Source organism: Rana temporaria, chromosome 2 (genome assembly GCF_905171775.1).
Source record: "Rana temporaria chromosome 2, aRanTem1.1, whole genome shotgun sequence".
Classification (NCBI taxonomy): Eukaryota; Metazoa; Chordata; class Amphibia; order Anura; family Ranidae; genus Rana; species Rana temporaria.
In genome coordinates, this window is record NC_053490.1 from 332,535,087 (window position 1) to 332,560,413 (window position 25,327).

Sequence of the window (25,327 nt, forward strand, 5' to 3'; positions counted from 1 at the left end):
CATTTCTGTGTATACCAAACTTTGTGCACGGTCATTGTCTTCTGTTGATCGAATATAGATGTCCTGTCTAGACTGCTATTCATACTCATGTTTGTTTATGGCACACATCGGGCATTTGGCCTTATTCAGTGCTTTTATGTGGCCATGTTTTACGGAAGGGCTATTCCTGCCTTGTGTTTACCATGTGCACTGGCAGCTATTTTCCAAATGCTACAAATATTAGCAAACAAGTTATTAAAGATGCAAGTTGTCAAGATAACTTGGATGCCTTTGTCAGAGATCAATGTATAAAAAGATTCTAGGTTATCCCAAAAGCTTGCATCTTTAATAACATAAGTTAGCCAAGAAAAGCTATCACTTGAACTTCAAACTTTATGCATTAATAACCAAAATGGTCCACCCGTCTACTGCTCTGAAGTACTGTATACAACATTGAGAATATATATATAAAAATATATATTTTATTATCTCAGAAAGAGATACATACACACATGCTCCTATTTATCAAATTAAATCACAAGGCCTGTTTGATACATTTGCATACATAAACCATGTATCAAACTTACGAGAGACCAGGCCTCTGCCCGTATTCCGGTAGTGGGGAACAGTACCTGTCAGAAACAGCTACCCATTCCCCCCCTCCCTGTCAAATGTGGCACGGGGGGGGGGGGGGGTAGGAGACAGATGAGCAAAAGTTTAAAAAAAAGGTACTTGGAATGCATCCTGCTCTGCATATAGCATATTGATATGGTCAGGTCCAATATAGTTATGTCATTATGGTCAGGTTTAAACAAATATGGTCAGGTCTTAAAATCAGGCTTGTCGCTATGTAGTGTACCAAATCTTCCAGCTCTGCCAATTCGATGCATGTATGTTTCCCAGTCATGCGGCACATCCAAGTTTACAACCAAATTCACCTTCTCTGCATCAATTCCACGTGAAGTCTTAAAAAAAAAAAAAAAAAAAAAAAAAAAGTTAAAATGTGCAACTATCATATACACCTGCTAATACAGAAATGCAAACAACTATTTTTTACTATGAAAAATCTGTCTTTATTATTATTGAATTACTTTTGAGAATCATCTATATCCAAGTCATAATGTAAATGCAATGCACACTGAAAATGTTTTTTTTTTTTTGCTTTTATTGTTTGTAGTTTTCACTGACAGAATTAAAAGTTGAACTGATATAATGAAAAGGAAAAGGAAAGCATATCATCAGAAATCTGGAGTTGGAAGAAAGCCGGTTCTTCAGATTGGTAAAACAAAAATAAAAAAAATAATATATATAAAATAGTGAATAGAGTGAACAAAAGGCATACAGCAGAAGACAGATTAATATGACGCCGGCAGGAATCCTTCCTCCCTCCGGGTGGATGTCATATTACGTCCTTTATTCCAGGCCATGTAGGAGCCGGTGCGCATGCATCCACGATTGTGGATCTGTGTGTGTAAACACACAGATCCACCTCCTGTCAGAGGTGAGGAGACCGATGTGTGTTCCCAGTACAGAGGAACACACATCGGTCTCCTCCCCTTGTGAGTCCCCCTACAGTTAGAAACATGCCTAGAGTTTAGTCTCAAAATATAACTATGTGGAACTTATTTATGGCACATTTTGCAGTGTAATGAACACATTATTTCAAAAGGCCTCTAGTATGAAATGTCAAAGAGGAAAAAAAAAAAACATGGGCTGCATTTTCTCTCATTAAGAAGTGTCTTCCTTATGTGTCCTAACCTGCTCCGGCAACAGGAATAGGAAAACAATATGTTTCTAGGTGGGGGGGGGGGATATAAAAAGTCTGCTTCACCTTATATAGGAGTTCTGAAAGTGATTATTTTTCTATAAAGCCAGCGACAAGAGAGCGGGGGGTGGGGCCAAGCCCCGGTCAATGGACACAGCAGCGGGACTCGGTGCAAGCACACATGAGTGCCCCCCATGGGAAGCGGCTTGACATGGAGGCACTGGACAGAGGGAAGGACCCGAGAGGGGGGATTGGGGTACCAGAATAGGAGGTGGTTTGTGGCCACTCTGTTAGACATTTAAAAAAAAAAAAGCACTTTTACAAATTACCTTAACTGCATGCTAATTATTCCCCCCCCCCCCCCCCCCCCAAGTCAAATACAAAAGAGTCTGTAAACCAGTCAAACTAATAACTTACAAGATCAGTTGAAATCAGAACACGACAGTGATACTGCTTAAGTTTGGCCATTGCATCAAGTCTTTGGTTTTGGTTCATACTACCTGCCAGAGAAAAAAATATATATTAATTTAACCACAGACTTTCACAGATATCTGTAAAAAAAATAAAAATTAAGTAGCATGATACAGCTAAAAATTAACAGTCATATAATGATTGCACTAGAATGAAAGAACAGCTGAAGCTCACCTTATTTTACATAAGGAAAGTGCTTTTTAATGGACCTATGATACTGCTCCATAGATGGCGAATGCATATCTGAACATACCAGCCTGACAGAGTACAGTGTGGCTAATCAATACTGATATAGATTGGACTAACAAAGTATAGTGTGGCCGAGCTGTTTTCTCCATATCTGAAATCCTTTCAGTCTTTTGAATAATTCTTTTTAGGATAAAGACACTCGGATTACAAACACCAGTAGAACAGACACACCTGTTTGGCAGGGTGTGTCTGTCTTCATCGATGGACAGCTATATATTACAAATATTAGATATGCGACAGATCCCTACCTATATTACCATTTCAGCATCCTGACCCATTTGTTGTTTTTTGACAGGTATTCCATGACAGACGGTTCTTGTGACCATTCACTAGTGCTCTTTTCCATTCCCGGACAGTGTGTTAGTATTGCCCGTGATTTCACGGGAACACACAGTCCGGTTTTGAGGTGGCTTGGGTTATTACCAGGTATTTAGGGGGTCTTATGAACAGGGGCGTGGGGGGGGGGGTGAGTAGACAGTATGATCGGTCTTATCTTTGAGGTATTTATGATAAATTTCATTGCTCTCTTGCAGTAACTTGTCTGTTTGAGGAGATGGCCTTGGAGATATAGGGAATCAGGGGTTCTGTGGTCATAATTTGTTTTGTATTGCTTTTAAGCTATTCAATAAATTTGTAGTTAACTGTTAAGGGTGTGTATACATCTTTTCCCTTTTTTGTTTTTTCCATGTTGGTATAACAGGATTTTTTTATACAGCTTACCTGTAAAATCATTTTCTTGGAACAAAATCACAGGAAACAGAGCCTTAATTTCTTAATGGGAAAGCACCAAGAGGCTGATTTATAGCCCAGCACACCAGAAGCTTTCTGTAAGCGGCATGGACACAGAGCTGTGGGCTGTAAGCTTCTCTGTGGATTGAACCAGGCAAACCATCTGGCCCTCAGAGTCTGGTCTTACAGACTGCAGGGTTGGCCTGTTCGGATTCAGTCCGACAATGCTTTTCTGTGAGTAGAATGTCTTTCCTGGTTTTCACCACTGGAGGGAGTAAGTGCATACCTGGTGTATTCTTACATAGCCATCCAGGACAAGCTCAGTGAATTCAGTCAATTTCCCCTTTTTTGTATTTTCCATGCTGGTATATATACTTTTTGATTACACCCCCCCCCCCCCCCCCCCCCCCCCAATAATGTATTGGTGAGTACCGAGTACTACACATTTTAGATTAGGCGGGATTCCCACATCGCTTCCACTTTTGGGAAAAAGACAGTACCCTAAAAAGTGTACATTGTGTTTTGAATTTCTCCTCAACAAGCAGGAATATTTCCAGATTGTAATACTTGAGAATGCCCAAAAGGCGTCAACTATCTTTGAAGCGGCTACAATGGAAGAGCCAACTTAAATTAGATGCAGACAGGCATCACTGTATCAAGTCCTCCTCAAAAGCCTTCATTTGAAAATCCTTTACCCCCACTGTTTAAACTATGTAGGCCCTTTAGGGCAGGAAATGGCTCCAAGGACAAGGCAAACAGGTCTGCAGAAAAAGTCAAGTGCCCTCTAGGAAACTGTACAGGCAGCCTTCACACCCTGTCCCAGAGTTACAAATATAGCAGCATTGCCCATGTAATGAAAAGCAACCCTATACATATGCAATTCTACCCAATCAAAACAATTTCTCTCCACTTGTCTTCCATGACAGCCTGAGAGAGCTCCTCCCTCCGGGGTAAGGAAACACGTTTGCCCAAACTCTTTAAAAAAGGTAGTCTTCCAGGTCTCCCCTTCAGTTCTAGTGTTGCCTCCGGATGGGAAGGAAGCACGTTCAGGAACCTGCTTTGGGAGCTCCATGTCTCAGGCTGTCTGGTCCAGCTATTTACACATTAATGAAGCATTATCACATGGACCTGCTGGCAAGCAAGGCAGCTTTCACACTGAAGCGTCGGCCGCATTAGCAGTAAAGCGCCGCTAGTTTTAGCTGCACTTTTAACCCCCGCTAGCGGCCAAAAAAAGGGTTAAAATCTCCCCTGCTGAAGCACTTTGGCAGCGCTGGCCACCGATTTTAATGGCAGGGGTGTTTTGGAAGCTGTGTATTCACCGCTCCTAAACCCCCCCCCAAAGATGCTGCTTGCAGTGTGTGACAGACGCTTTTGCAAGCACCATTTTTAGCGCTAAAACGCCTGTAAAGCGTTTGTACAAAAGGCCCTCCCGGCAGTGGTCCCGGGGGGGGGGGGGGGGGGGGACAAGCTTCTTGATCTTTGTCTCACAGGCTGTGCTGAAAGACGAGTGGAGAAAACCAGAGTTAGGCTTACCGATAACATTTTCTGGGAGGTTTTGAGGACAGCCAGATTTCCCACCCTGGTTTATTTCTCCGATTGTTTAGTTGTGTTGTTATGCCCTTGTGTTGCGTCTAGTGCCTTCCTGCAGTTATTAATACTGAAGGGAAGACCTGGATGACTACCTTTTAAATAAATTTGGGCTAACATGTTTCCAGTCCCGGAGAGGGGACTGTCTCACAGACTGTCCTGGAAGACGCCCAGAAAATTAGTTACTGGTAAGCCCAACTTTGGTTTTCAGCGTCCATTAAGGCGATTATCCTAGACCTCATTAGGATGAGTAGTGCAAGATTTCAGTAGTCTAAAAAAAAGAGCAGTTCAATGTAATCCAAAATGTGGCGAAAAAAATATCCTGAGATTGAATAACTGAAATTATACAGCTTTGATTGAATGGCTATGCTCACATTTTAAGCGATTTGATAGCAAAACTATAAACATACTTTAAGCACCCCCAATAACCGTTTTAAATACTGTATTGGACAGAAGCTGAAACAGAGAAACTAATAACTCAGGTAAAGGCAAAATAATCCAGTGTTACCTGATATACACACAGCTGGGAAACCTTTGGCTGTAAGAATATCTGCCAAATGTTGAGCTCTGTAAAATATAACAAAGTGATTTTCAATTTCACACCTATGTCAGTAAAAATTACTTAACAATATTCACCAATGCTTTTCAGTGTAATCCGCCATCAAATCTCTTTTTATGCTTCACAGAAAACTCCAGGCAGAGAAGTTCCTCTAGTGAGGTTTATGCTACGTCCGAATCACTGTAGTGTAAAATTCATAAAATAGTACTAAGCAAATCGTCTTCTATAAAATGTTCTAAATTCTCTTAAGCGGGCAAGTAAATTATACTAGAAAGACAAGAAACGGAGGTGCGTATGCCTATGCACCAATGGCAAAAAAGAGAAGAAGATCCATCTTTGTTGGCGATAGATTTTATAATGAAAAGAAAAGCAGCAAATCAGTATGTGGAAACTTATAGAATGGGAAGCAGATTGATTCTATAGGCGAGTAGAAGATGGAAAGATACCCCAGTAATGCTAATCTGATATGCTTTTTAAGCCTGTTAGGATATAGAAGTATCAGATAAATAATCACCATCTATAGGTAGGCAATTGGATGCCATTTTCCTTTTACCACCATGGACCTTATCTTATATGTTTGTTTCACTATTTTGATTCTGGTGTATTATCTGGTAGTCCTGATGAATTTATTGAGCGAAACATGTAGAGATAAGTTTTTTTTGTTGCACTTTATAATTTGGGGTGTCACATGGTCTATTGGGATGGTGAATAAGCCGTTATAAGCTTGTAGTTATGAGAGCCCTTTTTGACTGAGACCAACCAGTGGCTTGGATGCAAGTAACCATCCCATGGCAATTGGCCAGTCAAATTTCCTAGTAGGTACAAAGAAGATATGAGACCAACCAGTGGCTTGGGTGCAAGTAACCATCCACCCCATGGTAATTGGCCAGTCAAATTGTTTGAAGAGGCTTCCCTATAGTGATTATTTATCTGATACTTTTATATCATAGGGCAGCCCTCAAAATTTCCACTCGCCTACTAGCATTTGGCGAGTGGATTTAAGCTGGGGGCGAGTGATGACAGGGCTGCATGAACAATCTCGCTCCAATCTGTGCCTACACTTAGAGTCCCGATGAGATTGGCGGCCGAACAGGAAAGGTGCATGCTCTGGAAAAGTAGTCTGGTGAGCCGCGCACAGGAAGAGCAGTACACAGGTGCTCTCCTTACAATTCTCATTAAGCCATGGGACCTAACAGTATGACCTCTCTGAGCCGGCCCCCCTCCCCTGGGCCCGACCAATGTAGCTGGAGAGCAGAAAGTAATGAGTGAGGTGGAGGATTGCAAAAATTACCACTCTGGTGCAGCGCTCACTGAAAGTTGCCCTGACATGAGAGCAGCAGCCTTCTAGTTTGTGCAGTTTTCTTCTCCTTGTGCTCTATGTAAGTGTCCACCAGTTCAGCCTGAGCACTGTGAACAGACTGGTCTCAATGTGTGCTGTGCGCTGTCAGTGTGCGCTGTGCTATGGTGTCAATGGCTGTGCAGTTGTGTGGATATCAGCGCTGGATTGTACTCCCTCCCACTGTGCTGCAGCCCCTCTCCTCTCTGCCAGCCTGAATAAAAAGGGGGAAGTGGGGACATGCAAGCATGGAGCCGCACACACAGGCTCCTGATGATGAGATGAATGGGAGAGAGAGAGAGAGAGGATGGATGGGAGTTGCAGAGGAGACAGCAAGAGAATGGGGAAGAGACCCAGTTCTAGTGCACTGTCCCTCTGGTCTGCCCCCAGTTCCCTGTCCCTCTGATCTGCCCCCAGTGCCCTGTCCCTCTGGTCTGCCCCCAGTGCCCTGTCCCTCTGGTCTGCCCCCAGTGCCCTGTCCCTCTGGTCTGCCCCCAGTGCCCTGTCCCTCTGGTCTACCCCCAGTGCTCTGTCCCTCTGGTCTGCCCCCAGTGCCCTGTCCCTCTGGTCTGCCCCCAGTGCCCTGTCCCTCTGGTCTGCCCCCAGTGCCCTGTCCCTCTGGTCTGCCCCCAGTGCCCTGTCCCTCTGGTCTGCCCCCAGTGCCCTGTCCCTCTGGTCTGCCCCCAGTGCCCTGTCCCTCTGGTCTTCCCCCAGTGCCCTGTCCCTCTGGTCTGCCCCCAGTGCCCTGTCCCATTTCATTAAAGTTGTTGTTGGTAATATTTAATTTTGTAACTTGGTTCTGCATAAAACATTGTCATTCCATGAGATAATCTACGAGGGCGTGTTTACGGGTGCAATTAGGCGCAGGGCAGTGTATGAATTAGGTGGGGCAACTGGTGGCGAGTAACACTTGAGGCCTGGCTAGTAGCTCAGGACTTGAAATTTTGAGCCCTGTCATAGGGACAGGCTTAATAAAATAAAATAAATAGATTAGCATTACTGGGGTATCTTTCAATCTTCTGCTCTCCTACAGAAAAAAATGGGCTTCCTATCCTAAAAGTATACACATACACCTCATTTTCTTTTCCACAATATACTTCATTACCAACAAAAGATTGATCCTCTCTTATTAGCCATTGGTGTAAAATTCATACCTTCAAAAATGCCACGTTAGTACAGCTATATCGGTTCTTTCAGCCTGCTGCTGCTCTCATTCACAAAAGCACAATTGCGGGTTTCTCCCCCCTCGTGCATTAACATAATCCCTTGTATTCTGTGAACAGTTTAATCATACATGGTTTTTTTATGAATCGGCAAGGGGCGAGGGTAAAACACCACTAGTGTTTGTGCATGAAAGCTTCAGCTCCTATAGTCACAGTAGACCAAAGTATAGCGATAGCTGTACCATTAAGAAAAGTATGACTTTACTACAGAACAGCAACTGTGCTGCCTTAAAGTGGTATTAAAGCTTTGTTATTAAAAAAAAAAAATGGAAAAACAAATAGGTTATATACACCTGCTCTGTGCAGTGCTTTTGCAAAGAGCAGCTCCTGGCTCCCCTCCTTTCGAGCAGTGCCCCCAGAGAAAATAGCTTGCCCCAAGGCCTCTGCCATGTGCTCGCTCCCGAGCGAGTTTCTACATTGAAGTCAATGTAAATGAAAATAATTTGTTCCGCATTGACTTCGTTTTTAATGGAAATATGTGTGCTATTACTGTTTCTTCACATGGAGATATTGTTTATTCCCCTTTGGTACACACCCTATATAATGTTTCCTGGCTTTTCCTCCAAATGTTTTTTTTTACTAAGGTTTTAGATTTATATAGTGCTGCCTCTTTCCTGATGAATATGCACCTCACAGGGAGATCGCCATCACAAATTCTGCTGTTTTTTCTGCCTTTGGTTGGCAAGTCTCCCCCCAGTGGCTGGAATACTACATTTTAATGTGTGCAAAAAAAAATGCACCCTGCACATGAAAATGTGATAGCCTCTATATAAAACTGCAAGTTTTGCTGCTCACTAGGACTGGGAAGGTCATAAAGCCCCAACAAAAAACAAACAAAAAAGGGCACACCAGCCTAGTGCATTATCCTACTACATTAATTAAGAATTATGTAAAAAAACATACTGAAACTTATAAATAATGCTCATTGAGCTACTCATCTGTAACCCTAAAGACCTGGGCCGAGTACATTACAGAGTTTAGGTGGACATTGCAGGGGTCCAAACTGGCTGACTCATTTCCAAGTCAGCACCTTCTTAATCAGAACCCTTAAAATGACTGTGGGAAGGAATGGACATCACACTCAGCCTGGCACAGGATGTGATGCAATTGGGGGGAGGGGAGCAAAAGCAATTTGGGCAGCAAATAGGTGGGGTACAGCCTCCAAAAGGTAATGTTGAAGAAAAGCCGCTATAGAGACACCAACTCAAGCAGCGGTGTAGGGATTTTTTTGAGGGCAATGAAAAAAAAAAAAAAAAAAAAAAAAAGAAGAAGACTTCCACAAAGACAGGAAAGGCTAGCAAAAATAATACCTACACACATTTAGTTTCAGTAAAACTCATAAATATTATTATTATTTATAATAATAATAAATTGCCAAACCTCCTAGAACACTAGGGGAAAAAGCACACAGACATACTGTGTAGAGAAAGTTTTACAGGGACTGGGGGCTGGCTTATGATTCTTTACCAGGGCTCCAAACTCCTATAGCAATGGTATAACCCAACTGTTTCTAAATCCCCAATGTCCTGCAATAAAGGATAGAGAAATTTCAATTCACGTGCATGGTAACAAAGGTAAAAAATTAACTACTCGGTGGAAATACATATATGTGAATTATGTTATCTGTGATGAGATTTTATACTATTCAGACAGTCTTATTACCCAGACACCACTGCCACACTACAAAGCCAGGTCTAAATGACCCTGTACAGACTGTGAATTAGTTTTGAACAGCAGCTCACTGACAAAGTCATTGCTCTGCCTTCTCTAATTAGGAATCTTCCAGTGTGGCAGTAGTGACATAGTGGGTTATTTACTAAAGGTAAATCCACTTTCCACTGCAAGTGCACTTGAAAGTGCATTCACTGTAAATCTGAGGGGGGCGATCTGAAATGAGGGGAAGCTCTGCCGATTTCCATCATCCAATTACGTGCAAATAAAAATGCTTTTTTTATTTTTATTTTCCTTGCATGCCCCCCCCCCCCAGATCTACAGTGACTTCATTTGCAGTGCAAAGTGGATTTACCTTTAGTAAATCAACCCAAGAGTGTCAAAGGGATACCTTATCTTAATGCTTTGGTAGACTGTCTTGTTCGCTGATATTGACAGAGAAAAACATTAAAAAAAGTTACCTGGTATGAAGATTAGAGAACACTAAAGCTTGGTTAAAAGGAATTCTGCTGAACAGTTCTTGCAAATGTTGTACTTTCTCTTCAAAGGTCTTGTGTGGAAGTGGGTATGAATTTACCACCTTATAATATTGCTTTAACCCTAAACCAGAGAAATAAAGGACAAAAATCAGACTCCAATACACATTAGTTTCAGTTCAGTCTTTGCTATTTAACGTACCAAGAAGACTAGGGTCAGTTGCATTTAATCTGACAAACACTGGCTCCCGCATGTACGTTGTTAGTGCTCGTGCCAAGAATTCTGGGTATGTTGCTGAAACTGCCAGCATTTGCTTGTTAGCCGGAAGTGATGAATAAATCCAGCTGATAAAACAAAACATTAATTAAAAAATAAAATTCACTTGTATGTTAAAACGCAAATGTATAAAAATTGTACAGTTCCTACTTAATTTGTTCCTGGAAGCTCCCTACTTCTAGAAGTTTATCTGCTTCATCGAGAATGAAAAGACGAATACTGGCTGTGTTAAGGAAGCCAATTTCTATCAATTGTTTTATCCGGCCTGCAACAAGAAAAAGAAAAAAAAATACACTTTCATGTAAGACCCTATTGCCAGCATAAGTTCGACTTTATTAGTACAGGAAATGCAAAAGAAGCATTTAAAAATAACCCAAGAATCTATTTTAGGTAAAAAATAATTCCAAAGTGCAGCTCATCCATCTATGGTTGGATATAAGATGTAGCACATCATGCCAAATAAAAAGGCAAATCATCTTGTGTGCTGTATTTTTGAGTGCTTTTGTTTTGCGAGTACCGTAGTTTTAGGCTGGGTTCACACTAGAACACGCAGAGGCTCACAGTGGGAGTCCAGAGCGTCTTCATTCACAGTTTCAGGTCTGATTTCAGCCTGAATTCGGACATGAAAACGGACCAAAAGATGCGCATTTCGCACCGGAACTGCTGCAGAGATGTGTGAACCGTCTCCATGGAGATCCGGTCACAATCGCCTGTTACGCCAATTGGATGCGGGGAAGCCTGTATCTGATTCACACTAGTGTGAACCCAGCGTTAATCTTTAAGGCTTTTTAAATGATCGGGGGTTTATTTACTACATGAGAGTTTGTTTTTTTCTTCCTGGTATGATGTGCTACATGTTGAATCCGACCATGGATGAATTAGCAATCTGAGGCTATTTGAGGGACTGCTGCAGATTTTCAACCCAGTGTGGCCGAGAAAGAGCTTATGACCTTACCCGAGTGTGGGTCAAACCGTGAGGTTAGAAGCTGAAGTGACAGGTGGTGGAGCACAGACTGAACTATATTGCGGATCACGTATGAAATTTGTCAGAAACAAAATAAATTTGATGAGACTTTGAGATTAAAATATGGACTTGACTTTATGAGGCTTGTTTAAATTTATGGTGTAATTAATTTTGTTCCATTGCTCATTTTATTGGAGTTGTTTATATTGTTACACTTTGATTTATTTTTACTTTTTTGTGGTGTGGGAACAAATGACAGCTGCGGGCATAAACATCTGTTTGTTTACTTTTTATAAAAAATAAAACATTTTGTACCCGAAGTTTGGTTTGGCTAGCACTTGCTTTAAGTGTCTATTTCAGCTTAGCAATACAGAATATACAATAAATTTAGTTCAATGAATACATTTTTGCGTTAGGCAGGCCATACATGGGTCAAATTCCTGAAAGAATTTTTTTCTTTTGAAATTCTTAGCTCAGAATTTTCGTCCAAATTCCGCACCATTAGTGGGCTGCAGAAACAGCCGATTTTCGTGCGGCCATCAAATTTGAGTAATTGGGCATGTTGGAAATTTTTAGAAAAACAAAGGATTTTCTAATCAATAATGGTAGAATTGTGCGAGAAATGTACTCGAAAAAGAAATGCGCATGTGCAAGAAAAGAAAAATTTCCGGAACGAAAAAGAAGATTCCAAGCCACAGAAATTATTTTCTGTGCCAACAGGTGGTGAAATCGAAGGCTTGGTTGGTGGAATTTCGCAATCAATGGTGGTGTCATTGGATCACAAAACTTACAAAATTTCAGATTTTCAAAAGAAAATTATTTCGAAATTCGACCATGTATGGCCAAGCCTTATTCTCAAAGGGAGCCACACGTGGAAAAATGTATTTATTAGCATGTAGCAGATTCACTTTAAACTCAACAACTAATATGAAAAACACCAATTAGTTTTCTATACTTAAATTTTTGTTCTTTCAGTTGTTGCTTAATATATTGCAGTTCACCAGTCCTTGGATGCGGTCAGATTAGATTTTTCATGCTAAAAACATTTTTATAAAGTACAGAATATAAATATTCATCCTGCCAAAAATGCAGTGCCCTTGTTGCATCTTGTTAGGCCAACCATAAACTGTTTGAATCTTGGCAGGAATCAGCCGAGATTCGAACCATGCATGGGCAGGCTGAATGTACCAAGTTGAACAATCAACTAGGGTACAACCAGCCTGTCAGGTTTTACTTGCGATTACCGCCAACGGTTGCTATAGCCACTAGCTATCGATCCACCACCCCCTCCCCCAGGAGAATACAATGTCTCAGCAGGAGGGATTCCCATCAGCGCTGTCTGTGTTGATGGGGTAATCAAGCAAATTTTTTTCCCCAGCCCGTGATTGCAGGAAAGAAATTTGTACTGTCTAAGGTTGGCTTAAGGCCTGTACATATGATTAGAAAATCATAAGAAAAAGATCAGATTAGCGTACAATCGCTAATATCGGTAATTAGTACACAACTTTTGAGAGCCAATCACAACAGATCATCCTGTATTATCCAATGGGACAAGCACAACATTTTCTCTCGTACAATACCAGATGGTAAGATTTTCGTTTACTCAGTACGGTTGTCAGAAAATACAATACAAATAAACCACAGCACATTACATCTAGTCCAATTTTTTAGTACACACTTTAGTAAACGCTAATTTTTTGATATACGACTAGCATGCAAAAAAAAAAAAAAAAACACAACACACACGCATGATTATTCGTCCGATAATCTCATCATATGTACCAGGCATTAGTTGCACTGAAAGCAAGAAATCTTATCTTTTTTTCTATAAACTACCCATTTCCCATGTAATGGAGATAAACACAAGAAAACATAATTGTAGCCTAGCCTTGGAGGCAACCAAAGCTAAACACAATGGAGGAGTGAGTATAGCCATCCTAGGACAGGACCCGTTTTACCGACAAGATCACAGGAAAAAAGTAAAAAAGGTTAAAATTGCAGACACAATTTTGAAGCGTGACATGTTGGGTATGAATTTACTCGGCGTAACATTATCTTTCATAATATAAAAAAAAAAAAATGGGGATAACTTTACTGTTGTCTTATTTTTTTATTAAAAAGTGTATTTTTTTTCCCAAAAAAGTGCACTTGTAAGACCGCTGCGCAAATACGGCGTGACAGAAAGTATTGCAACGATCGCCATTTTATTCTCTAGGGTGTTAGGATAAAAAATATATATAATGTTTGGGGGTTCTAATTAGAGGGAAGACGATGGCAGTAAAATAGTGAACAATTACATTAGAATTGCTGTTTAACTTGTAATGCTTAACTTGTAATACCAACGGCCACCACCAGATGGCGCCAGCTCACACATCTGGTGGTAATAACAAAATTTTTTTTTTTTTGCCCACCTTCCAAGCCTAGTCGCCATGGCGACCGGGATTTGTCGAGCCCTGATTTTTATATATATATTATATATATATATATATATATATATATATATATATATATATATATATATATATATATATATATATATATATATATATATATATATATATATATATATATATATATATATATATATCTTTTCTCTGTGGGGACTCAAGGAACGTTATCTGCTGTTTGACAAGATGGTGAGACCGCCATCTTGGGCTCGCCAAGTAGAATATAAGGCCAGTTGAGACAGGATCTAATTTACCTTCCAGCAAGGCTTTTGAGGGTGGGAAGAAACTGGGGCCCCAAGGGGAAACCAATACAAGCACATGGAATATTTGCAAACTCCATGAAGACAGTGTCCCGACAAGGAGCAAGATCCCCAGTGCTGAAAGGCAGAAGTGCTGACCACAATATGTTGACTTGTCTTTGATGAAGACAAAAAATTCAAATAGAATAACAGGGGATTTTGTAGATATAGTATTTTAGAAATATACACAAATATGAGTATAGATTCAGAGTAATATTTAAAAAATTTAATACCAGGGGAGCCTACGGCTATGTGGCACTTCTTCAGCTTTGCTTTGTCCTGAGGCAGTGGAGTCCCTCCTATAAATACATGACACTCCAGCCCTTCCATACGGCTACCTATAGTAATAATCACTGAATGGATCTGAACTGCAATTTCCCTTGTAGGTGCCAAAATCAGGATCTAAAAAAAACAAAAGGACATCTTTATTAAATACATGTAATTTATAAAATACAGATACAAACCAACATACACCATATAAAATAGGAATGCAGGAAAAGCATACCTGTGTAGCAGTATTTTCCATAATCAGAGAATCTAAAGCCACCGTTGAGAAGACGCATGTTTTTCCTGTCCCTGACTTGGCCTGCACTATTAAATCTACAATTTAGTAAAATAAAAAAAATAAAAGTTAGTATTAGTTATACAATTCAGATTACTCAGGTGATCAGTCTGGCGTGGTTGCTGGTGAAAAATCACTGGCTCTTGCTAATGGGCATTCAGAAACCTGTAAAAATAACAGGCGCTGCTGATTTTTGCATGTAACTGCTCATACAACTAAATGGGGTTGATTTACTAAAACTGGAGAGTGCAAAATCTGGTGCAGCTCTGCATAGAAACCAATCAGCTGCCAGCTTTTGTCAAAGCTTGAAGGCAGAAGAAGATGGGCTACCATGCACAGCTGCACCAGATTTTGCACTCTCCAGTTTTAGTAAATCTAACTCTTTGCTTCCATGGACAGATTTTCTAATTGCAGCTAATCAACCAGTTTGCATGCACTCATAGCACCGACTGCTGCCACCTCTGAATGCCGCAGACTTTTCTGCCCCAGATCCCCCATATGAAGGAGCCCTATAATAGCAGCCAAACAAAGGGAACTGTGTACATTTAACTCTAGTTTGTAATTCTTGTCCAAGTAAACTTCTATGTTGCTCATAAAAGAAAAAGTATACTTTATAGCAAGCACAATAAGCATCCTAGTAGTTACCTTCCCTGTTCTCCACCAATGCCAAAGTCCCGGGACAATAAAAAAAAAGAAAAAAAGAAGGACATCCGTGTGGCATGAAAACAGTTTTTTGGCAACTACTTAAAGTGATACTAAAGGTTACATTTTTTAAATAACAAACATGCCATACTTGCCTCCACTGTGCAGTTTGTTTTGCAGAGTGGCCCTGAACGCCGTCTTCTGGGGTCCCCCGGTGACTCTCGCAGCTCCTCCCCGCATCAGATAACCCCCTAGAGAAGCGATCTCCTGGGACTTACATTGTAGGTGCGCTTCCGAGTCCAGCATTTGGTGTCCATAGCCACCGAATGCAGGAATCTGCCCTGCCCCCCAGCGCTCGTGTCATTGGATTTGATTGACAGCAGCGGGAACCAATGGCTGCGCTGCTATCAATATATCCAATCAAGAGGAGAGAACCCATGGAGACAGAAAGCGCATCCTAGCCATGGGACATTCCAGGGCTCAGGTAAGTAAAAATGGGGGGCTGGGGGGGCCTGCGACTGCCAGAAGTTTTTTCACCTTAAGGGCACTTTACCACGGACGTGTCCGTGTACAGGCTCCGCTTTGCTTAGCGGGGATCACTCCAATGATCCCCACTGAGCAGGCAGATGACAGGTCTGTCTCTGCACACTGTGCAGGGACCGACCTGTTAGAGCATCGCTCTCCTCTATGGTAGATTAAATGAAGACGGACTGTAGAGTCCGTTTTCATCCGATCCACCAGAAGGATGGAAAATAGGTTTTCCATTCATCACACTTTAGCGGATCGGAGCGGGTCAGATGTCAGCGGGCATGTCACTACTGACATCCGTCGCTCCAGAGGTGCATAGAGCATCCGTTCAGGTCCGCCAAAAAAACGGACATCCTAAACAGTCAGCCCATGTGAAAAGGGGCCTTATGCATAGGATGCATTAAAGGAACACTAAAGGCAAGGTTTTTTTTACTTAAAAATAACAAACATGTTATACTTACCTTCGCTGTGCAGTTCGTTTTGCACAGAGTGGCCCCGATCCGTGTCTTCTGGGGTCCTTCGGCGGCTGTCTCGGCTCCTCCTCGCAAAAGCTTTCCACCTTCATGCAAGCTCCCTCGCATGGTGGAAAGCTTTTACTGAATAACTGGAGGGCAATGTGAAAAATTTAGTTTTAGGCACCCACAGAGCCTTTAAAGCGGTAGTTCACCCTCCTTCACAGCATTAGACCATTACTTTCGGCATCGTAGCGCGAGCTACGGTATGCCGGTCTTAAATTTTTAATCCCCGTACTCACTGTGCTATCGATGATTGAAGATTCTGACTCCCGCGGGGAATGGGCGTGCCTATGGAGAGGGAGGATGATTGACGGCCGGCTCTGGCACGTCACGCTCCCCGAAGACAGCCGGAGTAGGTCTCGGCTATTCACGGCGCCTGCGCACAGGCTATGCGCAGGCGCCGTGAATAGCCAAGCCTATTTCGGCTATTTCCGGAGAAGCGTGACGTGCCAGGGCCGGCCGTCAATCACCTTCTCTCACCATAGGAACGCCCATTCCCCGGATTCTTCAATCATCGATAGCACAGTGAGTACGGGGATAAAAAATGTAAGACCGGCATACCGTAGCTCGCGCTACGATGCCGAATGTAATGGTCTAATAAAAAAAAAACTTTTTTTTTTTTTTAACAGGTTGAACCCCCGCTTTAAATAAACATAGATAAGTATTTATTTTTTTACCCTTAAAGCTCATTTCACCTAAAACAAGATTAAATTAAAAGCAAAATGTCTCTAGCATACCTTTGGTATGTCAGAGTGAAGCAGAGAAAATGTGAAGAGAAATAAATTATTGCTTATTATATAAAGATATTCTAAAATGGCCTAAACAGATTTGCCAATACCCCTAGAAGACTTTGAAAGTGATTGGATCATAAGGATATTTCAAACTAACCGTTTTCTGTTATTAACACACATCTTCAATCTTGGTAATCAGCCTATTTAAATGGAGAAATCATCATTGCTGTTTGGCATCATTGTGTGCACTACACTGGATATGGACAAGAGAAAGCACAAAAGGAGCAGAAGAGACTTGTTTGTGGAAATCAGAAAGAAAATCTAAGACTGGCGCGTCAAAAGGTGAAAGGTTACGATGTTGAATTATAAAAGTCAAAATAGGCTATTCAATTTGCAAGGAATTTGCACTTTCAAAGTGCATCTTCCCTTAGCTTAAAGTAGAACTCCAGGCAACATTTTTTTCCCTGTGCAGTGGGGCGGTGCTCGCACTACATGGGTTAACTGCTCATTTTGTTCTAGGGAAGAGGACTGCAGAGATATACTTACCTGACCCACCGATCCAGCATCCCTTGTGCTCCACAGTCTTGAAAATGGCCAGTTACACTTACTAGTAACAGTGTTTTTAGGAAGTCTTCCAGGACGGCACCATGAGATGACTGGTCCCACCTGACAGGAAACACAATCAAGAAAGGGGTAAAAAAAAAAAAAAAAAATCCCACCCCTCCCAGTGCTCCTCAGTTGTGAAAAGTATTGACCCATACCAGTGCACAAGAGTGAAACACCTCAAATGTTCATACACAAACAGACAAAAGATGGGTGGGAAGTAGGTCTGCCATCCTGGAAGACTACCCAAAAACATTGTTACCGGTAGGTGTAACTGGTCATTTTCTCAAGTGGTCTCCCAGGACAGAACCCTAAGAGAAGAGCAAGGTAGCTCAGGCCTACCTTAGGGTGGGGCAACAGCCTGTGGGACCTTTCTACCGAATGCCAGATCCTGGAGGTGACAGCAGTTTTACCCTGTAGGGCCTCAGGAAAGTGTTCTGGTTGCCCACGTTGCTACTCTGCATATCTGCTCTACTGAGACCGTGTAGAGTGTGCTTTAAGGTTAGCGTGGACTGCTTTACCGGCTTGTTAATAGTCTATGGCAATGGTCTGCGTAGTCCACCTTGCTATGCTATCTTCTTGTCACAAAAACTAACGGGTGATTGAACTTTCTAAATTCCCTCACCCTGTCTAAATAAAGTAACAGACGCTATCTGACATCCAATACATGAAAAGATCTTTCCCTCTCGTTTTGAGGCTGAACACAGGAAGGATGGAAGGAAGGACAGGCAATCTCCTGTGACCTGTGAAAATGTGAGGCCCCTTTAGAAAGATCATGCCTGAGAATTACCTTGTCCTCAAATAATAACAAAAAGGGCTCTTTCATTGACAAAGCCTGCAGATCGCCTACCGTCCTGGTTGTTGTATTGGCCAAAAGGAAGGTGGTCTTAAAAGGAAACTAACTTAAGTTGAACTTGAGCCAAGGAAGGACACTCTAGTTAGGGCCTCCAAAACTAGTGACAGATCCCACAGAGGAAATTTACTAAATTTGCACTGGGGATATCCTCTCCCTAGCTGCCTAGGGTTCGGGTGGCAAACCAGACCCTGTAAGAGAAGGTCCCGCCATTCCGGTAAGTGCTGTAGGAGGGGGGGTGGGGGGGTTTATACCGTCCAATTTCCCAGAATCAGTCTGCCGCCTGACTGACTCAGCTTCTGTATTCTTCTCGGGATCAGAGCCAAGGGGGGGGAAGGTATAGGCAAGATCCAACTCACAGTCCTGGGTCAACATGTCCACCTCCTCGGACCCTTTCTCTCTGGACAGGGAAAACAATCTCCTCACTATTCTGTTTACCCTGCGAGCAAAGATCTCTCTCTGGCATGCCGAAGTGCTGACACATAAGAGAGAACACCTCAGGATTTAGTGTCCCCCCCCCCCCCCCGGTGAATCGGCTGAGGTAGTCCGCTACTACATTGTAGACCCCACATATGTGAGCTGCCGAGATCGAGGCGATTCTCTGTTCCGCCTACTCTAGGAGTTGCTGAGTTAAGCCATAAGAGTGCGAGACCTGGTTCCTCCTTGGTGGTTCAAAAAAGCCACCGTCATCACATTGGTCTGAAAGGATCTGGATCTTGCTTCCCCTGCTCCTCTTTTCGAACGCTCTTAGGGATTTCCTGACTGCCAGGAGTTCCCTGAAGTTGGAGGAAGAGCCCCTCTGAACCTGTTTTCAAAAAATTCCCTCATCTTTCTTTTAGGTTTCATGGGAAACTTCTTGCCCTTCTCTGTAGGGCCTGGTCTAAACCTGTGCCAAAGAGCAGGGAGCCCTCGAATGGCAGACCGCATAACCGCATCTTTGACGCGTGATCCCCATTCCAGGTCTTAACCCACAAGGTCCTACTAGCAGAGTTTAGGGGGCCAGCAGACTTTGCGGTGGTATGCACGGTTTCAACTGAAGCATCTGCCAAGTAGGCCACCGCCATTCCAATTCAACCTCCAAGGAGTCTATGACCTGTTAGGACTTGGAAGAACGCGACACATGATCTAGTAACTTGGTCACCGACATGTCTGCATTCATGACCATGCAAGCCAATGCAGGCCTGAACTCATGGCTGCTGCATTGACCTCCCAGGCCCTGCGCAGAAGGGTCTCGGACCGGAGGTCCACTTGGTCCATGATGTCGCCTGCATCCTCAAAGGAGAGGTCAGATTCTTTGGACACCTGTGCTAGAGAAGCATTCAGCCTGGGGGTCTAAAAAAATAAAAAATAAAACACTCACTTCCAGGTTTTAAACTTAAAGAGTTTATCTTAGGCTCCTTCCATTCTCTCAAAATTATGTCTTTGAGGGTCTGGTGGATTGGGAGAACCTTCGACTGAGGCCTAACCAGACCTCTATACATCCTGCCCTGGGCAGAGACATGTGCTGCGGGTTCCTGGATCTTCTCAGATGCATACAATGCATAATTTCCTTCCTTCTCAAACAGCAATAGGCACTGCTCCCTACCACGTGACCCTGGAGCCACAGGAGTTGGGGCCAACTACGCATGGCGGGCCCCACGGGAAACCCAACCGCCAGCCTTCTGCAAACTGACAACCCTGTCAGCTAAGGAGGAATGAGCAGGAAACATGGTCCCTGAAGTTCTGGGTGCCCCACTATGCCCAGGATCCTTCAGTTCTCAGGGGAGCTCTTCCAAATTCTGCTGCCTTCCCCCCAGAAGGGCGAGCCCTACCAGACGCAGAGGCTTCCCAAGCCTGCGGTCCGGCTTAGGTGGAAACCTCAGCCCTCGGCTTTGGTTCTAAGAAAAATAACTGTTTCGCTGTGGGGAAACAAATCGAAAACTGAACAGCACAGGGAGGGGGCATGTATTTTTTTTACCCATCAAGGAATTCTGGAGCACACGTATTGTCAAGCGTCAGAAAGCTCTGCCTCCGTCGCAGGACCTTCTGCAGGAAAAGGACCCAAAACAAACAGTTAAAAGCAACCAAGAATGACTAAGAACAAAACATTGGTCTATTCTAAAGTGGCCTCATTTAAACCCAAATCTGGGTCCTATTGAAACCTAAGATAGCTGGAGCCGTTTGTGCAAGAAGAGTCGGCCAAACTACCTAATCGGAAGGTACATAAATCCCACAGACAGATATCCCTTGTTTTCAGCAATTTGTTGGATTAGGTTAGGCCTGTTTTATACAGGCTTCTGTTTGTACAAGAACAGTGTGAACAGTAAGCTTTGATAAAGCATTTTCAGAGTTTTCAGCAAGCTTTTATGAAGCTTGTAAAAAGTACCACTCAGCTCCAGTATGTAAATGAACACAGATCTTAATGGGAGTGTTGATTGCCACTTTAAGCAAACTCCTAGCAGGCTTTCAAGCAAGCTTCAAGAAGACAAGTTTTAAACCAGTTTTAAAGTTGCTTCAATAAAATAAAAATACATTTAACAGAAACATACCAACAAATTTGTTCATGTTTGTAAATCTCAAAGCTTTCATTAAGACCCCATTCACATCTAGGCGTTTTTACGCCTGTAGCGCTACGCCTCTGCCGCCAGAGGGCTGGAAATACATGTCCCTCTATGGAGATGGTTCACATCTCCACGCCGAACGCCGGACGCCTGTCGCCTGCGGCGTGAAAAAAGGTCCCGGACCTTTTTTTCAGGCGTCTTCGAGCGTTCGGCAAGGAGATGGCAATCATCTCCATAGAGGGGGTCATCTTGGGCCACATCTAGGCGGACAATACCCGCGTTTTGTCGCCGCAAATCGCGGTACAAAACGCCGCTATTTTTACCGCGATTTGCGGCGACAAAACGCCGCGATTTCGTCCGTCTAGATGTGAATGCAGCCTTACCAACTCACCTAGTCCACATCTCCCAAGTGGTATGGCTTTGCTCTGTACTGGAGATGGTTTGGTGAATCCTGCAGCCTCCAAGCCTTCAAGTACAGGCTGTGACAATAGAAGAGTTTTAAAATCCTGAGCTTCCCCTGTAGCTTGGAGCACATCTTCTGTTCTTGGCCGAGAGCCCAATGAGTGTGCAGCCATGTTTCTTTTACAGGGATGGTAAAATACAACTTTTGAATTCACAGCCTAAAGTAGAATGGTTAACAGTTATTATATATGAGCAATGGAAAGAACAAACTTAGCTTGAGAATACAAAATTTGAATATGAACGTAGTAGACCAATCATTTGTGACTTTGCAACTGTTTTAATAAGACTTTGTTTCAACAAGAGTAAAATGGAAGATTTACGTTTTTGTCACTTTATAAGCAACTATAAAGGCAGATACATTCAATGAAAGACAATATAAGGCCTCAGGCACACAATGTGTTTGCTCAGCTCCTCTGAAGGAGGAAAGCTGTTTAAAAAAATGCATTAGAAGCTGCATATTGCACAAGTTTATGCTTGTTAATGCTTTCTATTGGCCAAAATATTAATTTATTCTGTCCATTCGAATAACCGATATTAAGGTGCATATGCGCGCTCTGTTTGCTCTACCCAAAACGTTCCTCCTCTTCAAATTACCCGAGTCCTCATTTGATCCAGCGGCGTGCACATCTGCAGGTCTACTTTACCCTCACTTCAGGGTCTCGCTGGCTCTGCTGGGGCACCGGGAGCCATTAGCTCCCAGTGCTGTCAATCAAAGCCAGTGGTGAGGGAGAGGGGGCCGGGTCCTGCTGTTTGCGTCAATGGACGCAGCAGCAGGACTCGGGTACAAGCGCGCCTGAGTGCCCTAAGGGAAGCGGATTCATGGGATGGAATCATGGGGGCACTGGACGGAGGGGCCAGGACTGCCAGCGGAGGGTCCGAAATCTGAATAGAGGAGGTTCATGGCTGCTCTGTGCAATTCTATTACAAAAAGCATGTAGCAGTATAGACATGTTACCTTTACAATCTCTTGATTAAAAGACTTCACTGTGTTTCTAGGCATTGAATTTTTTTTTTGTATCCATCTCCTGAATTGTGCATGTCCACAACTTTATCCTGGCGATTTTTTGACAGTTACTTGCTACTCATAGTTGATGGTTTGCTTCAGTTGCTCTACCAAGGACTGAAATGCTCCAGGAAAGCTCTTTCCATGCTGCGTTAATCAAAATTACCACAGATGATTACAGTTGAAAGTAGGGCCGAAACAACTATTCGATTAATCGACAACTAATCGATTATGAAATTAACCGATTACAATTTTCATAATCGATTAATCGGCCAGTAACATAACGGGGTTAAAAAAAACACGAATTAGCCCTTTATAGTACAAAAAAGCAAATTGCTACTGTAAATATTACTTTCACTGTCCCACAGTAAAAAAAAAGAACCCCTTACAGTAGCGATTATTTTCTCTTTTTGTACTTATTTTTGTTTTTTTAATCCCATTATGTTACTAAACATCTCAGGCCTGGGTTCACACCTCTATTTTTTGGTGCTTTTTGCAGAAACACACTACAGTTCATTTACATGTTTCCTATGGGACACGTTCACATCCATGATTTTTTTTCAGCTGCTGCATATTTGGAAAGGGCAAGGACTTTTTAATGCAAAACGGTGCTATTTTGTTTTTTTTGGTTCAATATACTTCAATGGAGAAGCCGTAGGAAAGCATGTAATGTGTTTTTGCGTCAATTTGTGTTTTGTAATCTGCCCAACAACAAATTGGCCCCCAAAAAAATCTAAAAAAAAAAAATTTTTTTTAAAGGCTATTATCTGATTAATCTAAACAATAATCGGCCAAGTAATCGATGAAAATAATCGTTAGTTGCAGTAGCTACACTATTGCGTTTACAAGTCTTTTTTAGGAGGGAGGGTGATCCCTTTTCCAACTTATTAATTCTGTTTTAAAATTTTGTTTATTTTTTTTTTTCCCAAACGTGTTGGTGTTATACGTGTTACTTGGATTTTGCAAATGTAGCTTGATTAAAAAAAACAAAAAAAAAAAAAAAAAAAAACAGTGTCTGTCCTCATTTGATACATTTTGTGAACGTATGCCCTGAGGTAGCAACCTTACAAGTCTGAGTCACAGATACTTTATGGCGAAAAGCCCAGGAGGTTCTTACACCCCTGGTAGAATGAGCTCTCACCTTAAAGGGAGGAGCTTTATGTTTAAAACCGTAGGCCTGAATGACCAATTGTCGGACCCAATTGGCAAGGGAAGCTTTGGAAGTTGCCTGCCCTTTCTTTGGTAAAAACAAAAAGAAGTCTGATCCTCAGGCCCCATACACACGACCGAGTTTCTCGGCAGAATTCAGCCAGAAACTCGGTCGGAGCTGGATTCTGCCGAGAAACTCGGTCGTGTATACACTTTTCAGCGAGGAAGCCGACGAGGAACTCGTCGGGCCGAAAAGAGAACATGTTCTCTATTTCCTCGTTGTTCAATGAGGAAAGTCCACACTGAACTCGACGAGGAACTTGATGTGGACTTTGACGTCGAGTTCCTCGGTCGTGTGTACGGGGGCCTCAGATCTCCACAGATATAGACAAATATACCTTGACTGCCTGGACAACGTCCAAAGAAAGCAGTCGTCTCTCTTCTGCCGAATGAGGCTGAGAGAAAAAAGAAGGCAAAATAATGTCCGATTTACATGAAAGGTCGACACCACTTTTTGCTGGAAAAGGATGGAACAGTTTGTAACACGACCCTCTCACGGTGAAAGAATAAATACGGTTCTCTGCACAACAGGGCCGTCAACTCCAACACCCCCCTAGCTGAGGCGATAGCCATCGGGAAGGCTAGCTTGCATGACAGCACGTCTAATGTAATTTACTTAATAGGTTAAAATGGTTGTTTCTGTAACACAGACAGCACCAAGTTCAAGTCCCAAGGACACATAGGTCACCTAATGGGGGGGGGGGGGGGGGGGGGGGGAACAAGTGAGTTGCCCCATGCATAAAATGGAAGGCTATAGGCCTTTGGAAGAAAACCGATAGGGCCAAAACTTGACCTCTGATTGTACTCAAGTCAATTTGATTTCTACAGCCGACTGTAGAAAAGAGAATTCTCTCAATCACGTATTTCCGTGGATGGCAATTTCTTGCTTCACACTAGGCAGTATAAGGCTTCCAGACCTTATGCTAGATCTTCCTAGTGACAGCTTTTCTAGCATTCACTGGGGAAGACACCACTGGTCCTGAGATGCCACAGTCCTTTAACACCCTGGCTTCAATAGCCATGCCGTCAAATTTAGAGACTGTAAATTGGGGGGAATATAGGATCTTAAAGGGTCACAAAAGGAAAAATCATTTTTAGCTGAAATTACTGTTTACAGGGTATAGAGACATAATAGTTAACCGATTCCCTTTAAAAATTATTAAAAATAGATAAAAAACAATCATATAATGAACCTGCAGTTTAGTTTCGTTTTTGCTGTTGTTTCCTGGTCCTCTGATGTACAGAGACAAAGAGCCAATAGCTGCGCATCTTCACCGGTCTCACGATTCGATGCGATTACGATTATCAAGTCCACGATTCGATTCGATTCGATTCCGCGATGCATCACGATGCATCAAGATTACTGCGCACGGTTTTCTTCTGTTCTTAAAAAAAAATCTCTGCATGTAGAAAACTGTATACATAGCAGCCAACTTAAAGAGGAGCTCCAGACTGACCCCAAAATACTACAAGAGATGGACAGAGACGGCAGACATGATACTAGAAAGGATCAGAGACTGCGGCCATGATACTAGAAAGCATCAGAGACTGCGGCCATGATACTAGAAAGGATCAGAGACTGCGGCCATGATACTAGAAAGGATCAGAGACTGCGGCCATGATACTAGAAAGGATCAGAGACTGCGG

The 25,327-nt window shown here is 42.6% G+C and overlaps 1 protein-coding gene across 1 annotated transcript in view; it reads right to left on the reverse strand.

Annotated features, from left to right (window-relative positions):
• Positions 1-25,327, reverse strand: part of DDX20 (DEAD-box helicase 20) — a 53,794-nt gene that overhangs the window by 18,408 nt on the left and 10,059 nt on the right. The window contains exons 2-10 of the mRNA XM_040337492.1: positions 21,398-21,626; positions 14,538-14,632; positions 14,266-14,434; positions 10,473-10,587; positions 10,248-10,390; positions 10,031-10,169; positions 5,289-5,347; positions 2,162-2,244; positions 839-944 (exon numbers count right to left, since the gene is read on the reverse strand). Of these exons, the coding sequence (XP_040193426.1) occupies positions 839-944; positions 2,162-2,244; positions 5,289-5,347; positions 10,031-10,169; positions 10,248-10,390; positions 10,473-10,587; positions 14,266-14,434; positions 14,538-14,632; positions 21,398-21,581 (1,093 nt within the window). The 5' untranslated portion in view covers positions 21,582-21,626. The remainder of the gene's footprint in view (positions 1-838; positions 945-2,161; positions 2,245-5,288; positions 5,348-10,030; positions 10,170-10,247; positions 10,391-10,472; positions 10,588-14,265; positions 14,435-14,537; positions 14,633-21,397; positions 21,627-25,327) is intronic.